This window comes from Galleria mellonella, unplaced genomic scaffold (genome assembly GCF_026898425.1).
Source record: "Galleria mellonella isolate WM207_F2 unplaced genomic scaffold, CSIRO_AGI_GalMel_v1 utg4535, whole genome shotgun sequence".
NCBI classification, from domain to species: Eukaryota; Metazoa; Arthropoda; class Insecta; order Lepidoptera; family Pyralidae; genus Galleria; species Galleria mellonella.
In genome coordinates, this window is record NW_026442101.1 from 263,614 (window position 1) to 280,618 (window position 17,005).

The 17,005-nt window shown below is 36.7% G+C and overlaps 3 protein-coding genes across 3 annotated transcripts in view; 2 read left to right on the forward strand and 1 right to left on the reverse strand.

Annotated features, from left to right (window-relative positions):
• Positions 1 to 17,005, forward strand: part of LOC113514752 (ATP-binding cassette sub-family G member 1-like) — a 289,243-nt gene that overhangs the window by 96,268 nt on the left and 175,970 nt on the right. The gene's annotated exons all lie outside the window — the stretch shown is intronic.
• The window catches only part of LOC113523368 (ATP-binding cassette sub-family G member 1-like), a 238,352-nt gene that overhangs the window by 45,377 nt on the left and 175,970 nt on the right, over positions 1 to 17,005 (forward strand).
• LOC113514878 (polypeptide N-acetylgalactosaminyltransferase 2-like) overlaps positions 1 to 17,005 on the reverse strand; it is a 137,098-nt gene that overhangs the window by 6,589 nt on the left and 113,504 nt on the right. The window contains exons 6-8 of the mRNA XM_052898608.1: positions 4,170 to 4,283; positions 1,171 to 1,349; positions 85 to 291 (exon numbers count right to left, since the gene is read on the reverse strand). Coding sequence (XP_052754568.1) covers positions 85 to 291; positions 1,171 to 1,349; positions 4,170 to 4,283 — 500 coding nt within the window. The remainder of the gene's footprint in view (positions 1 to 84; positions 292 to 1,170; positions 1,350 to 4,169; positions 4,284 to 17,005) is intronic.

The window sequence follows — 17,005 nt, forward strand, 5'->3', positions numbered from 1 at the left end:
GTCTAGAATCTTTTGACATCAGCCAGAGAGTAACTATCCTCACACGATTAGTATTAACATCGTAAAAAAATAGTTAATACTCACTCTCCATATTCAACTTGCTTCGCCAGCGGTTGCGACCTGTAGTATAACTCCTTGTAGTCATCCATCCACACCTCGGCGGCTCTCCTGGTGTTTCTCGCGAAGACTGCCCCAGAACCGCCGGGGAATGTGTACGGGTGACGTTTCCTGAACACGTGACCTACTCGCGAGCACGGAACTATTTCCAGAGAGCCACCGCACTGCCATACTCTGCAAAATGGGGAGGAAAACTTTAGTTGCCTCTATTCATACAGAGTGATAAGTATTTTAATCCATAATACATATTATAATTGTGAAGACAAGTTTATTTATTTATTTCTTATTGCATTCCATAATGTGATTAGTAGATAACATTTCAACTTCAGTTATGGTCCCTGTTGGGCACAGCAAGTACGAGAGAGGTTGTTTGATTATTTATTGTCTTTTGTTTTCCCTCCAGTAGTGGGAAGTTAGTCTATAGAGTTTCTAATTGAAATTTGATGTTTCAAGGAACAAGACGAAATATATCTTTTATTTGGCGAATATACCTAATATGTATCATGTAGTTTTTTGCATTTATAATATATTATAGTATTTCTCGCGATACTTAAGAGCTATATAAAACTGGTTCATATTTAAGTCCATATAAAGTAATTTCTAGAAAAAGTTAATAGATTTTTTATGGGAATGGGCATCAAATGTTATAATAAGATACCGAAGAATATTTTGGATCTGCCTTTTAATAAATTTAAAACTTTTATTAAAAAACAATTATTGAACAAAGCCTATTACACACTAAACGATTACTTGAATGACAAATGTGCATGGTATTAGTCGATCATGCACGGGCTTTTGACAACCATGTAATTTTATTCATTTAAATAAATACACATAATGTAAAACAGAGATTTAAACGAGTAACTGTTGAGTTTCTTGCGGTCTCTGCTCGGCAGATACCAACTTTCTGAACCATGCATTCATAAAAAAATGCGATGTAACAGTGATTGTGAACAAGTATATTTGAAAAAAGATGATTTGAATTGAATTTAGATCATTGAATATAGTGTTCTAGACATAGTTTGAAAGCCAATTACAAAGTTGAACGGTTACCTAAAGGATATTTCAAGGTTCTCTCCGCCCCAGACGTCCATCTTCATGTCGTACTTGCCCAGCTTGTTGAAGTACTGCCGGTCCATGCTGAACAGTCCGCCAGCGATCATGGGCGTCCTGATCACTTGGGTGGGGTCGCTGAGGCGGGCGCTGCGCTCCGCGTGCGATAGGTACTCCCACTGGAAAACAAAGTTTGTGGTGTTATTAGAAAGCATGGTGTCATTTCACAGGTAGGTTATGTTTTGTAACATTTGTATAAAAAAACTGTTTTTTTTTATACCACTGAGGTGGCAAACAAGCATACGGCCCACCTGATGGTAAGCGGTTACCGTAGCCTATGAACACCTGCAATACCAGAGGTATTACGCGCGCGTTGCCGACCCTGAAGAAACCTCTTTACCCCCCTTTTGAAGAACCCCATGCTGTAGTCTCTTGGGAAAACCTCGGCAGGTTACTTTACTGAGTTGAAGAGACAAAGCTGTATTTTTTCTGGCGTAAGATAATATCGATGTGGTAGGTAAGTCGTTCGTTAAACATAAGTTTACAATAATTTGTTGTAAATTGCCAATTCTTAAGTTAAGTCAGTCTCAAGTCACCAGAGGGAGACTTTGTACAAAAGTTGTTTGCTTAGGCACCTCTGTCCCATTCGTGTTTCAACCGTAAAGCAGTTGTGTTTGGATGGCCGTGTTTCGGTTGGAAGGGTGGGATATGGCGTGAATTTACAGGGTACAGAGGAATAACATCTGAGTCCTCAGGAATGGCAACGCATATTTAATAATAATATAATATTTTTTACTCGTATATGCCTTCATTATAGAGGCAAGATAGAGGGAAAAAGACCACGCGGACGATCGCCTAATCGATGGTCGGACCAAGTAACCGCCGTTACGGGACTGTCGATTGCAGCTGCCCTGTGAGAAGCTGAAGACCGTGTAAAATGGAATAACATCATAAGAGAGGCAACAGACACCTTTCAAGGACACGACCTTCAGTAAAGAAGAGGACGAAGAGAGAGATATGCCTTCATATAGTACTTTATAGCTTTAATCGAATATTGTTAAGTTCCATGCACTAAAATGTTGAGTATGGAGCGATACTGTCACTTGTTTGCCTTGAGGCTAGATTTAATACCGCTTTAACTGCCTAACACTCGGTGTCTTTTTTTATTTTATCACTAGCTGTATTCTGTGACTTTGCTCGCGACAATCAGTACATAAAATATCCCATATCCTAAATTAGGATACACCTCCCCGTGTACTAAATTTCGTTCAAATACGTTTGATAGTTCTTGCATGAAAGAGTAAAGCAACAAAGCTGCCCATAATTTGTTTATCTGTCCATCCTTAGACACCGCGTTTATAATATTAATATACTGGTAGGTTTATTTATTTACTTACACTTTATTGCACCAAGTAAACAGAGAAATAACAAATACAGTAAATATTAATGAGAAGTGATACAAAAGGCGGCCTTATCGCTAAGCAATCTCTTCCAGACAACCTTTGGGTAGAGGACATTGAGAAAAAGACAAAGAGTAGGTGGCGCACTATTATATAAATATTATCATATACAAACATATATACATACACACATATATACAAATACATATATTATATATGTTTTTTTTATACAACCTAGAATGGCAAACAAGCTGACGGCCCACCTGATGGAAAGTAGTAACCCTCGCCTATAGACATGAGCAGTACCATGGACATAACAGAGTATACTGTTTCGCCCATGATACACCCTATGCGTTGCCATTCCTGAGGACTCAAGTGTTATTCCTTTGTACTCAGTAAATTCACGCCATATCCCACCCTTCAAACCGAAACACAGCCATGCAAACACAACTGCTTCACGGTAGAAACACGAATGGGACAGAGGTACCCAAGCAATCGATTTTTGTACAAAGTCTCCCTCTGGTAAAATATATATAGTTTATATAGGTTTATATGGTTTATATAGGTTCATAGGATGGAATCTCAGAATCGAACCCAATGTTGCCTGGCTATTTGATTGTATCGCGATTTCGTGGCAAAGTTTATTGTGTACCTGTATATATAGATCTCAAAACGGTATAAAATATGTTCACCTTTATATTCATCATCATCATCATGTCAGCCTTTAACTGTCCACTGCTGAACATAAGCCTCCCCCTTGGGGGGTTTTGCCGGTAGCTGTCATGCTTGATAGGCGGATTGGCAACCGCAGTCAGGCTTTAGAGATGTTTTAACAGGGACGCTGCTGCCCATCCCTCGCCCTCCCTTTGTCGGCTCTTACGATACCCACGCTGGCCTATTCTATGCCGGGACCACACGGCTAAGCTACCTACATGTTTATTATTGTTTGTGTATTTTTTGTTAAGTATTATTAAGTGTAAGTTATTTTTCAGATAGTATTTATTTATTTAAGGAACACCAACAGCATATTGCATTATAACATATAGGTATAACAACATTAAATATAATACAATATTAATGCACATACCTTTTATAGGTATTCAACTACACTGTACTCGTATACTTTTACAACATTACAATATCCACTCTCTGTTTACTTGTAAAATTATTCTATAAATACGATGATTTGAAAAAGTTTCAGATTAAACCTTCGTCCGTTCTATTAAACTGGTTATTAAATGATAATGAAGTAAACTTTAAATATTAATTAAGATTTGAAAGACTGATTTCAATTTTTTTTTATGCAACTTAGAATGGCAAACAAGCTGACGGCCCACTTGATCGAAAGTGGTAACTGTCGCCTATAGAAATAAAATACTTTAAAAAAATATATAATAAATAAATAAATATAAGAAAATAAATAAAATTCATATTCAATAGTCGTGTAATATTTACATCTTTCCGAACATGTATCAATTCTGATAAGCGTTTTAGACTCTCACCTACTGCTTGGTTCTTCAGAATTGTCTAGAAGTTCCTAGTGTTGGAGACGTATAAAAAAGAATAACTAGTTGGATAGTTAGTAGATACGATATTTACCTTGAAAACAAGGTTCCAATCAAACCCTCCCCGCAGGTCTGCAGAGGCTCCAATGTACTGGAAGGTGTCCATGCTGATCACATCAATGACCGGGCACACCACACGCGTCGGATCCTGTAACAGGAATATGCACAATTTAAGTAACTTATTCTGGTTTAAAAATGAGAATCTGATACGTATATTTTGGTATACATACAATGAGGTCTATATACGCTACCAATTTTAAAAAGAGTAAAGTGAGCTACATATCACAGATAATATAATACATACATACATGTGAATACAAAGCAAACTTCGATATTAAGGAGATACATTCAAAAAATGAAAGAGCTACTGGAAAAGTACATCCCGAAACTAATATTGTCAAGAAAAATTATAGGGAAAGTCATAATTATTTAGTTATGACATCGTTAATTGAATTTAAAAAGTTTTATCATTGCCAACAGAGGGGTAGACCATTGACTATAATAGATAATCCTCGCCCAATTCCTTTAGAAAATATTGAAAATAACGGAAATAGTAAATACAACTCGTATACTAAAATTTAGGGATAAGGAAATTAAAGAGGGAAGGAGAATTGTGAATAATGCAATAACTAATATGTATAAGTAATTATTACAATTGTAATAATAATAATAAGCCACAGGGGAGGAAGGGTTTGTTAGCACTGCGGACTACAAGGCCCATTGCTAGCAATATACCCTGTCAGGTCGACCTCCTCGCGGATCCCCCAGGAAGCCATGGTGGTTAATTCTATATAACACCAATAACACCAGAGGGAGACTTTGTACAAAAGTCGATTGCTTGGGTACCTCTGTCCCATTCGTGTTTCAACTGTGAAGCAGTTGTGTTTGCATGCCTGTGTTTCGGTTTGAAGGGTGGGATATGGCGTGAATTTACTGGGTAAGGAAAAATAACACCTGAATCCTCAGGAATGGCAACGCATGGGAGGTATCATTGGCGAAACAGTAGGTATACTCTGTTATGTCCATGGTACTGCTCATGTCTATAGGCGACGGTTACCACTTTCCATCAGGTGGGCTGACGGCCGAAACACAGGCATGCAAACAGAACTGCTTCACGGTAGAAACACGAATAGGACAGAGGTACCCAAGCAATCGACTTTTGTACAAAGTCTCCCTCTGGTGTTGTATAAAGCATAGATTACTTGTTCTTAAACACATTACTGTGATTTCTTAATGTGCATTCAAGTCTGTATCGGTTATTAGACGAAGTCGTAATCACAATGATAGTTCCGTCTGTATGAGAAGTGTTGTTTAAAGTAGAACGAAGTTTTATACACTTATATTTGACTCATACATGACAACTAGAACTACATCTCTTGTTGTGAGTTTACAGAAATATTTCCTCTACTTGGCAAGCGGCCATATTTTGAGTCAACGAACAATTTCAAGCAAATAATAACAATTCCGCCGTGTGACTGACACACAGACTTAATTACGAATAGAAACACGAAATATTGCACAAAAAATTATTGCAAATTATCGTATCTCACGACGTGTGAGTCGATCGTGTCGCCGTGACCCACTTTCGTGTGTGTGAACTCTAGTTTTCAGGTTTATCTGAGCGCACTACTTTTTAGACTTATCACTGGTTAACTGCTCGGATTAGGGCGGGTTTGATAAGGTAAACTAAATCCCAGTTTTAATAATGCAAATATATTTTTTTTATTCAACTTAGAATGGCAAACAAGCTGATGGAAAGTGGTAATCGTCGTCTATATAGTCCATGCGTCAGCAGTACCATGGACATAACAGAGTATATTGTTTCGCCCATGCGTTGCCATTACTGAGGACTCAGGTGTTATTCCTCTGTACCCTGTAAATTCACTACCATATCTCACCCTTCAAATCGAAACACAGCCATGCAAAAACAACAGGTTCACGATAGAAACACGAATGGGACAGAGGTACCCAAGCAAACGACTTTTGTACAAAGTCTTCCACTGGTTTATCTAATAGAACTATACACTTTTATCAAGCTATAGCTCACGGTGATGTCACACATGTGTATAAGGTAATGAAATTGTCTACCTTTTACTTGCGGAGACTTTCATTGGCTGAGTGTCAAGGTCTCAAGGCGGCTGTAATGCTAATGTCACGGCCCGAACCGGATTGGGGCTTCACTCGTCAAATATTACACGCGGTTGCCACTGGTTTTTAAATATTATTCTATATTGTTTTTTGTACTTAATTTAAGTTCTCGTTAAAGGTTTTGTTACTAATAAATGTTAAAGTGAATCTGTTTGTTATTTCTTGCCGTTGAACAGCGCTAGGCTCGACCAAACGTCATAAAATTTGGTATACATAGCATTTGTTTTGAGAGAAACATAGTCTACTTATAATCCCGGTAATATAAATAAAGACTTGATTTTAATTCCAATAAATTCTATGTAAAAATTACATATGATATATTTGAAATTAAGAATTTAAATCGAAAGAAAGTGTTGAAATAATGGCTTTAAATAAACTAGTGAACTTTTGTTTTGAATTGTGAATTTTTTGTGCACCGGATTGGAATAGATTTGTGTTTAATTTATAACAGAAAAAAATCCAGCGGCTTTCTTCATGTGAAATCCGTTTTCTATTGTTTCCATAGGGATTGATAAATAACCTTGTTTAGTTAATTAAAAGTGCCCGGATCAAAGGCAGACCCTGAATGAATGAATAAAAGCCTTTGTGAGAAACAAAAGGTCCCGAATTTTTGAAAGTAGAACGTGCCATATATATTATAATTAATAGTAGTACTGAGAAAAAATGATAAAATTCTGTAAAAAAATATATAAATACTACACAGCGCCATCTAGTCCCAAACTGAGTAGAGGTTTTTTTTTTGATGGGTGAAAATGGAATAACCCCGCCTGCGCTAACGGGATACGCTGGTGGAGCACCAGTGAAGGGTGATAGATGAGAATGAAAAAAGGCCAGTTAGCCTATTATGATGAATTCATCAGGAATTAACCATGATAGTTTCCAGGGGGCACCGCGAGGAGGTCGACCTAGTTGGGTATATTGGTTTATAGGGATTCTCAGTCTCCATTACTAACAATCCCTTTCCCCCCACTGAGTATAGGTTGTACTATGGCTGCTTGACAATTGGTATATATTTTTTGTACATGTAATACGTCGAAACTCCCAGACCAATTCAAACAGACATAATCATAAATACAAATGTTTGTATTGCGTGGAAACTGAATCTGTGACCATCGAAAGTTAAGCCAGCGTGCCAGAATTCTTTTTTTCACACGAGGCAATGAAAGGATTTGTATTAATTAGTATTTAAATTTTTTTTACACCAGAAATGTGGCAAACGAGCACACAGCCCGTCTGATGGTAAACTGTCTATGGATGCCTGCAACACTAGGGGTGTCACGTGCGCTTCTGCCGACTCTGAAGAAATAATAGAATACCCTTTTTCAAGAACCCCATACTATAGTCTCTAGGGAAAACCTCGGCAGGGAGCTTATTCCAACGCCTGAGCATTCGCGGGGGAAAATTTCCCTGAAACCGCACTGTACGTGACCATTTAGGTTCAAGCGTGTGAGGATAAATTCCCTGTAGACGGCGAGCGGTGAGATGATAAAAGGTGGCTGATAAAAGATATTTTTATTAAGTAAAAAGTAGGTGGCAGCCCTACACATAACACACAACGTTCGACATAACCTATGACTTGAGCGACACAGACCAATTTACATATTGTGTAATTAGATATGCCACATTGACGACAGGAGTCAGAGCGTGGAGTGTTCAAGCATGCAAATGTCCCCCACATTTGTCACTGTGACCATTTATTACGTCACTGTTATTGGTTATCAATATCCTTCTAGAGGAAAATTAAGTAAATAATGTATTATCACTTCTTATAATGGGCTCATCAGGCATCAGGCGGGCTGTATGCTTGATTGACATCTTCGTGTTATGAAAAAAAATCAAGTAAAATATAGCAGTACATTCGTGTTTCAACCGTGAAGCAGTGTGTGTTCGCATGGCTGTGTTTCGGTTTGAAGGGTGGGATATGGCGTGAATTTACAAGGTACAGAGGAATAACACCTGAGTCCTCAGGAATGGCAACGCATGGGGAGTATTATGGGCGAAACAGTATGCTCTATTATGTCCACGGTACTGCTCATGTCTATAGGCGACGGTTACCACTTACCACCAGGTGAACCGTTAGCTTGTTTACTATTCTAAGTTGTATAAAATATATATAAAACAGCAATTTCCTTTTTTTTTTTCTTCATTCGAGTGCCATAGTAACACAAAACGGTTACAACTCAGTTTATTGCTTTGCCATCAAAAGAGCAAAACATCTGTTGACATTATGTATGTGCAAACATAAATAAATGTGCATTTAAATATGTGTATTTATTTAAATGTACATTTATTTATGTCCAAAACTACATGATCATTAAAAAGCCCGTGCATAATCGACTAACACCATGCACATTTGTCATTAAAGTACTCGTTTAGTGTGGCTTCGTTAAATAAGTGTTTTTTTAATAACAGTCTTAAATTTATTAATAGGTAGATCCATAATGTAAAATTCTCCTAAAAGATCAATTAACTTTTTCTAAACAATACTTCGGAACAGCAAAATTGAATTTGTACTAGTGTTACGATCGTCGAGATCGCTGTTTATAGCTAATAGTACAGTGTTCTAAATCTCGGAACATAAATTTAAGTTCATATATATATATATTTACCACTGAGGTGGCAAACAAGCATACGGCCCACCCGATGGTAAGCGGTTACCGTAGCCTATGAACGCCTGCAATACCAGAGGCATTACGCGCGCGTTGCCGACCCTGAAGAAACCTCTTTACCCCTTTTGAAGAACCCCATGCTGTAGTCTCTTGGGAAAACCTCGGCAGGGAGCTCATTCCATAACCTGAGTGTTCGTGGGAGAAAACATCTCTGAAACCGCGTTGTACACGACCATTTAGGCTGTAGGGTATGAGGGTGAACTCCCTGTCGATGGCGAACCGTACGATGATAGAAAGTGGCCGTATGTAACATATTGAATAATTCCTCTGAACACAATCCATTGTACAAGCGGTAAAACACGCAGAGTGAGGCAAAATCTCTCCTAAGACTTAAGGATTCGATAACGCTTGCAAGCCTGGGATCATCGACAATTCTCATAGCTCGTCGTTGCACTGAGTCGAAGGGTTCAAGCTGGTATCTAGGTGATCCTGCCCATAAGTGACAGCAATACTCCATGTGGGGCCGGATTTGCGATTTGTAAAGCATTAATCGCTGATCCGACGTGAAGTAATGCTTCACTCTATTGAGCACACCGAGTTTTTTGGATGCCAGCTTCACCTTATCTTGTGGCCACGGAACTGTACGTCACTGGAGATGTCGACACCAAGGATCCCAATGCTTTTAGAGATGTTAAGAGACGTGCCCTGGAACTGTGGGGTCACAGCAAATGGGGTTTTCTTAGCGGTGAACATTAAGGTTAAGTATATATATATATATATATATATATATATATATATATATATATATATATATATATATATATATATATATATATATATATATATATATATATATAACAAAATAAAAACGCACATCAACGTTTCCATGGTACGTACGAATCGTTCCGCTTACCTACTTGCATTTCTACACCGATCACGTTCTAATATATCATAATCTACTTTATAAATTCAGTTTTGGTATTTCACAACTAAGTAATATTTAAGTATTATGTACGACGGGCGAGGAGAAGGGACGGATGACTCGCTTACACAATGTACCTCCCGTTCACTTCGCTTGAGTAAGTTGCAGGCGGTCTAGGCAACAGACAAGTGTTAATGCTCGTACTTATGTCTCATTGTTATTGATATACGAAAAATCTAAAAATTACACTACAAATAGGAGGCATTCAACCAAAATTATTATATTTAATAACGCTATGTAGCCATTTAATGTCCATAGGAAGATTGTACAGAAGTTGTTTGCTTGGACACCTCTATTCCATCCGTGTTTCTGCTGTGAAATAGTCGTGTTTGTATGGCTGTGTTTTGGTTTGTAGGATTATTATTTTTATGGGTGATAATGGAATGGTGACCCCGCCCGCGCTATCGGTATACACCGGCGGGGCACCTGTAGTGTTATTCCGTAAGCATCACTTCGAAACTCGATAGCTGAATCCGGAGTGAAATTATATCATGGCATTCTGTAAAACTCGATTGCGACTGCAGCGCCACAACGATGAGTACGGTGGCGGGATTAAACATTCAAAAGTGATATTTTGACGTTTGGTGCAGTGTATTGACATTCTGTAAGGGAATCTCCCACTCACTTCGATACTCACTTCACCCAAGACAATCTGTGAAGGATGATAGGTGAGGATGAAGCAGGTGAGTTCGCCCATCATGACAAATTCAACATAAATTTTTAACGATGGTTTCCTGGGGGAACCATGTGGATGCCGACCTAATAAGGCATATTGCTAGCAATGGGGCTGTCACACTCCATTGCTAACAATCTTCCCCCCCCCCCCAAGGTTTGTAGGGTGGAGTATGATAGTGAATTACAATGTATAGAAGCATAACATAATAGTTCGGGAGGAGAAGATTTTTTTCTTCCTTCTCATTTCCTGCTGCGCAACTGTGGAACAGGCTACCTGCTGACATACAGGATAGTCCCTTCATTACTTGCTTCAAGAAAAGATTGAAATCTCACCTTTTAACTAATAATACGTAATAATACTATGCACTTACCTAAACCTCAACGCATAGGGGGAAAGGGATTGTTAGTAATGGGGTCAAATAGCCCCATTACTAGCAATATACCCTGTCAAGTTTAGGTGACGGTTACAGTTTCCACCAGGGCCATCAGCTTGTTTGCCATTTTAAATTTTATAAAAAAAAATTGAATATCTAATATTTATAATAATTCTAAAAACAAATAAAACATTTCAAACTGACTGTCCCGTAAATATAACAATATATTGATATATTACGGTCGACGAGTGACGTGATGTTCGTGAACACAGAACAGAATTTTGCGTATTACAAAATCTGTCCAGTGCTAACTATTGATTAATTGGGTGGTATATATATATATATATATATATATATATATATATATATATATATATATATGTATTACCAGCAACATTAATTGCTTTTTTTTTATATATACTATATATATATATCTATCTATATATATATATATATATATATATATATATATATATAAGTATATCAATTCTAAAAACTAATAAAATACGTTTACGTTAAGTTCGTGAAGACAGAACAGAGTTTTGCGTATTACAAAATCTGTCCAGTGCTAACTATTGATTACTTTTTACCTACTTTAGTCGGAGTGCTTTCATTTTCAGTCCGGTCACGTCATGCTATTGCGATTGGGGTAAAAGTGGCGATTTTGTGTATTGCAACATAATTTGAAAGGATACATTGCACAATAAGGAAAATAATTTTTAAAATTTTGTCTATTTCATATAAAAAGAGCTAGGCTAGTATTGGATTTAATTGTCCAAGCGGAGTAATGTGCAATGACTAGTATATAAGTTGAGCATTAATGTCGAATGTTGGATAAAACGCGCGTCAATGAACTTTGACATTATGTTATTATTTCAATGACAGACGAAAATTTTGGAATGATAAGTATGAGATAATTGCAGGCCATGTTGTTGACAAGTCGCGTTTATTTTAAACGAAAATGATCTTTGTTTAAAAAAAAAAATAGCAGTTTTTCGATCCATTCTTATAGAAAGAAAGAAATAATTTAATCGAAGAAGCATGCGGCCCACACGGTAGCGCACAAAACAAGAACAAAAGAAACCAAAACAAAACAAACAAAAAAAAATTGTATACAAATAGAAAGCAATTAAATTATAATAATAATCAATAAACAAACAAACAAACAGTAGGATAACTCTTGAATCCAACATCCAACTCAATCCAAATCTATTGCTAATGACAATTGAATACTGCACTCATGTAACAATAGTTAGGAATTAGCTACAATTAGGATCGGTTTACAATAGTTTGCATTGGCAAGTTGCACCAATATGCATCTATCAGAACAGTATGGAACCATTATATCAGATGGAATTGCAATTTACAATATAAATACAGGCAAATCTGAAAGTAAGGTTTATAATTGAGGGAGTTACGAGATAATAAACATAAAGAAAACAACCGAATTGAAAACTTCTTCGGTTGTAAAAAAGCGACTTCAAATTTGGAGATATTTGGTAAAGCCTACACTAAAGTAAACAATCACATTATTTCTACAATTTCATTTGTTAAAAATAGGTATAAATAATGTATAGAAAATTTGTATGACAACAGTATAGAGATTCAGGTGGGCCAGCAGTTCGTTTGTCATTTTATACTATAATATAAAAATAAATATTGTACGCATAAAACTTATCGCTTCCGTCGCCACATGCTGGTTAATAGTGTCATTGTTATTGTTGCTATATTTAGTGAGTGTACAGCTGATTGACTTCGTTAGATAACTTCAATTGTATAGGTATTTACATGATTACATGATTTTTACACAAGAATATATGAAGGTCTTGGAAGTATTTAAAATGCTTAACGTTGTGGACGGTTTCCGCACCAACGTCTTCATTCTAGAGGGACTTAAGAAAGGCTCTCATTGAATTGACAGCTTCTTTGGCTCCTTTTCCAGAAAAAAGCATATTATATCTTTCTTATTTACCTCACAGGTAATATAACTTATACTGTCTTAAGTCCCGGATTCGCCTGAATGACTGGGATAAATTAATCACTTTATCAGTCCCAGACAATCGATTAAAATACAAAGTACCCTACATCCTTTTTCATTTCAAATAACACGTAGCAAATTTTATAACAGCCAAAATATAGCAAACAAATAAATATGTAAATGAACAAATAAATTCAGTTTCATAGTTACAATATTAGCAATGTGGATAGCAACACAGTGTTTGCATTATTAGTGAATGTAAAGTGCACGTCTCTGCAGGCGGATGCAAATTGCATTGGTTAACGAATTTTCAGACAGTGTTTTGTAATCGTGTAGCGCTGTAATGTAGTTGGCATTTACTTGCAAATTGTTAAATGGGTAGTAACCATAGAAACTTATGATAAGTTAGGAAAAAGACAATATGAAGTACTTAGAGTGATGGTTGAGATGGGAAAGAATGCTATATAGAAATAAGTTCGCATACCAGAGGGAGACTTTGTACATTCGTTTGCTTGGGTACCTCTGTCCCATTCTTGTTTCTACCGTGAAGCAGTTGTGTTTACATGGCTGTGTTTCGGTTTGAAGGATGGGATATGGCGTGAATTTTTACAGAGGAATTGAGTCCTGAAAAGGCAACGCATGGGGGTATCATGGCCGAAACAGTATACTCTGTTATGTCCATGGTACTGCACATGTCTATAGGTGACGGTTACCACTTTCCATCAGTGGGCCGTCAGCTTGTTTGCCATTCTAAGTTGTATAAAAAAAAGATATTGTAGTACTTGGGTAGATCTGATGTTTATTTATTGCATCAAATGGATGAGCTTTACAGTCTTCAAATACGCTCACCCAGGAAAGTATCATTACAACAAGATATATAAAAAAGGAATAATATAAAAATTATTATATCTTATTATTAACGAGTGGTAAATTTGCAATCGATTATTCTTATTAGAGTTAAAATCATACGATGCGGTTGCATCGATTGCTCAACGTCCATTTCGAACGCATTCACCTGAATGTTCACAATAGACAAATAGATTACTCGAAATGACTCAATCTGTGGCCATAATCGATAATCGAGCACTCATGTCCATCGATCAGACTCGATGATCCGCGCAGCTATTACGTTGTGGTTGACATGCAACCGCTATAATTCTATAGTATCTTACATTATTACCGCATTATAATTGACTTTGACATGACTAGAGTTACGTTTAAAGTTTTAAAAAATATGTGTTCAAAAGAGAGAAAGGAAAATATTTATAACTAAAACATAAATAATTATAAATTTTAAGAAAAAGAAAATACAAAAATAAACTTTTACCTAATTAGGAATTATGCGACCAAAATGATCACCACTCAGCTAAGTGTCACCTAAACGCACACATGAGAGCGGTAGACTACACGAGTAAAAAATGAATCTGGTAAGGTAGAACGTGGAGGACTTAGTAAATAAATATATATTATAAACTTTCAATTCATGTTTAAGCAAATAAATTATTTATAATTTATACCAATTTAAAGTTGGTTTCTGTGTGACACCGCTATAGAATGAGCGACAGTTTCCTTTTCCATTGGTGTCGTAAGAGATGACTTAGGGAATTATGTGGTTGAGGGATGGGCAGTGTCCCTCTTAAAATATCATCAAAGCCCATGACGAAAAAGGTGATGATTATGAATTAACTTCAGGTCAGGTTCAGGTGGTTGGCGTGAATTTACTGGGTACAGAGGAATAACACCTGTGTCCTCAGGAATGGCAACGCATGGGGAGTATCATGGGCGAAACAGTATACTCTGTTATTTCCATGGTACTGCTCATGTCTATAGGCGACGGTTACCACTTTCCATCAGGTGGGACGTCAGCTTGTTTGCCATTCTAAGTTGTATAAAAAAAAAGGTCATTTTTGTCATATTGAGTGTACTCGTACAATGATGGTGTCAAATAAGTGTAGGGTCCATGATATTTAACAGCGAATAGTTATCAGAAGTTTTCAAAATTATGATTTACGATTCCGAAAAATGATTATTTTAAGAAATCCATGTTAATTTTTTGAACAAGCGTATAGATACCAAAAATATTGGAAAATCTATTAACTGAAATTAGAAATATACTTAGTTGCATAGTAACTAATGGAATTACATACATGAGCAGGTCGTGACCCGTAGCCGTCTACCCTGAGCCCCGAGGGAAAGGCATGAGTTTGCATACCATTTATCCGTGATCCATTACAATCTAATACGTAATTTGCATTCCAGGCAGTGCTTTAGAAAGCGACAGTGCGGAGCACCAATGTAACATAACATCACTTAACAACGTCGCTGTCAGGTGTAGTGATGGGCCGAGTCAGTTTGAATCGAGTAAGTGACTCGATTACTCACACATATAATCGAGTACTCGATATACAGAACTCGAATACATGATAATTGAACCTAGTTTTATTCTTATATTTGAATATTCATCATATCAGCTGTTAACTGTATATTGCTGAATATAGGCCTTTCCCTACGCAGGGTTTTGTCAGTAGTTGTCACGTTTGATAGGTGGGTTGTCAACCGCAGTTTAATAGAACATTTGTCGTGTATTTGTTATATACTTTCGCCATTTTTTCCTTAACAATCAATCAAAAAGAAAATTATTAAATGACTGAACAATATTAACTTAATTAATGGTGCATGCATTTTTTTGTGGTCGATTGTAATCTAGAGAAGTTAAAAAAATACGAGTTTCAGACAAGAACTGAAAAACTACTAGAGTTTGATGAAGTACTTAAATATCTTATACAAGTATTCGACTACTTTTGCGAGTTCTCAAACTCGATTCAGGATTCGATTTTTTTAACGAGTATTAAAATACTCGATTATCGAAAAAAATACTCGGTACATCACTACTCTGTCGAGCTTCGCTGATACATAGCATTTGCTCCGGGTCGCTATTTACATACCCAGTATATTTTAATGTTGTGTGTGTGATATCAGGCAATAAAACTAAGTTTAATGATATAATCAGTATTAAACAGTATTAGGTAAGTTCCGTACTTACAGAAATAAGAAAAGTACAGTTTCACAACTCCTTACTTAGTATTATATATATATATATATATATATTTAGTCAACTCTTTGTACCGAAATACAGCCACGTAAGCTAAACATTTGCCGTGTGATCCCGGCAAGAAGGGTCACCCTTTCCTTTGCTATGGATGTCGTAAGGGGCGACTAAAGGAACTTAATAATCGAGGGATGGGCAGCAGCAACCCTTTTAAATCATCATCAAAGCCTAACAGTGGTTATCTATCTATTAATCTAGGACTGGTCGTGCTGTTAAGAACCCAAATTGTAATGAATAACTTTTTTTGTATATGGATATAAATATAAATAAAAGTGGTTAGGATAATGATTAAAATTTATATGTGTGACCGAAACTATATTCTCAGACTTGTATCTCTAGTTTCTCACCAATTAGGACCGTTCCACACGCTAGGCACCAATGATTCGGAACGTTTGTTTCTTATCGAATGAATGTACGAATCAAAACTCCTTATTGTTCTCTTCAAAGAATGATACAGATTGATCAATACTTGTTTTATATTTTCTTGATCGTCCATTTATATATTTCGACCGTGTCTATTTATATTTATCGTTAGGTCTTTGGTTACGTCGTGACACTTGTGTGCTCTTTAACAAGGTAAAAATATCCGCAAATTAAAAAAAATATAGGAATGGGCTGCTTTGAGCAAATGAGATCCCAGGTTCGATTTTTGGTCGGGCCAATTTAGTAAACTATTTTTCTGAATTGGCTCGACTCTGTGTTTGGTATCTTGGATTGTGCTCCGGTTGATTGACTGGTTGAGACCAGGATACACATACTAGTTTAAGAACCAGGCAACTGATGTAATTTTGTGACACTTATTTTGTTTTTAATGGATGATAATGAAATGGCAACCCTGCCTGTGCTAACTGACAGGAGGGATGATAGGCGAGGATGAAAAGACAGGTCAGTTAGCCCATCGTGAGGAATACACCTAGAACTCAGCACGATGGTTTCTAGAGAGAGGTCACGTTGAGGTCGACCTAACAGGGTATATTTACCAGAGGGAGACTTTG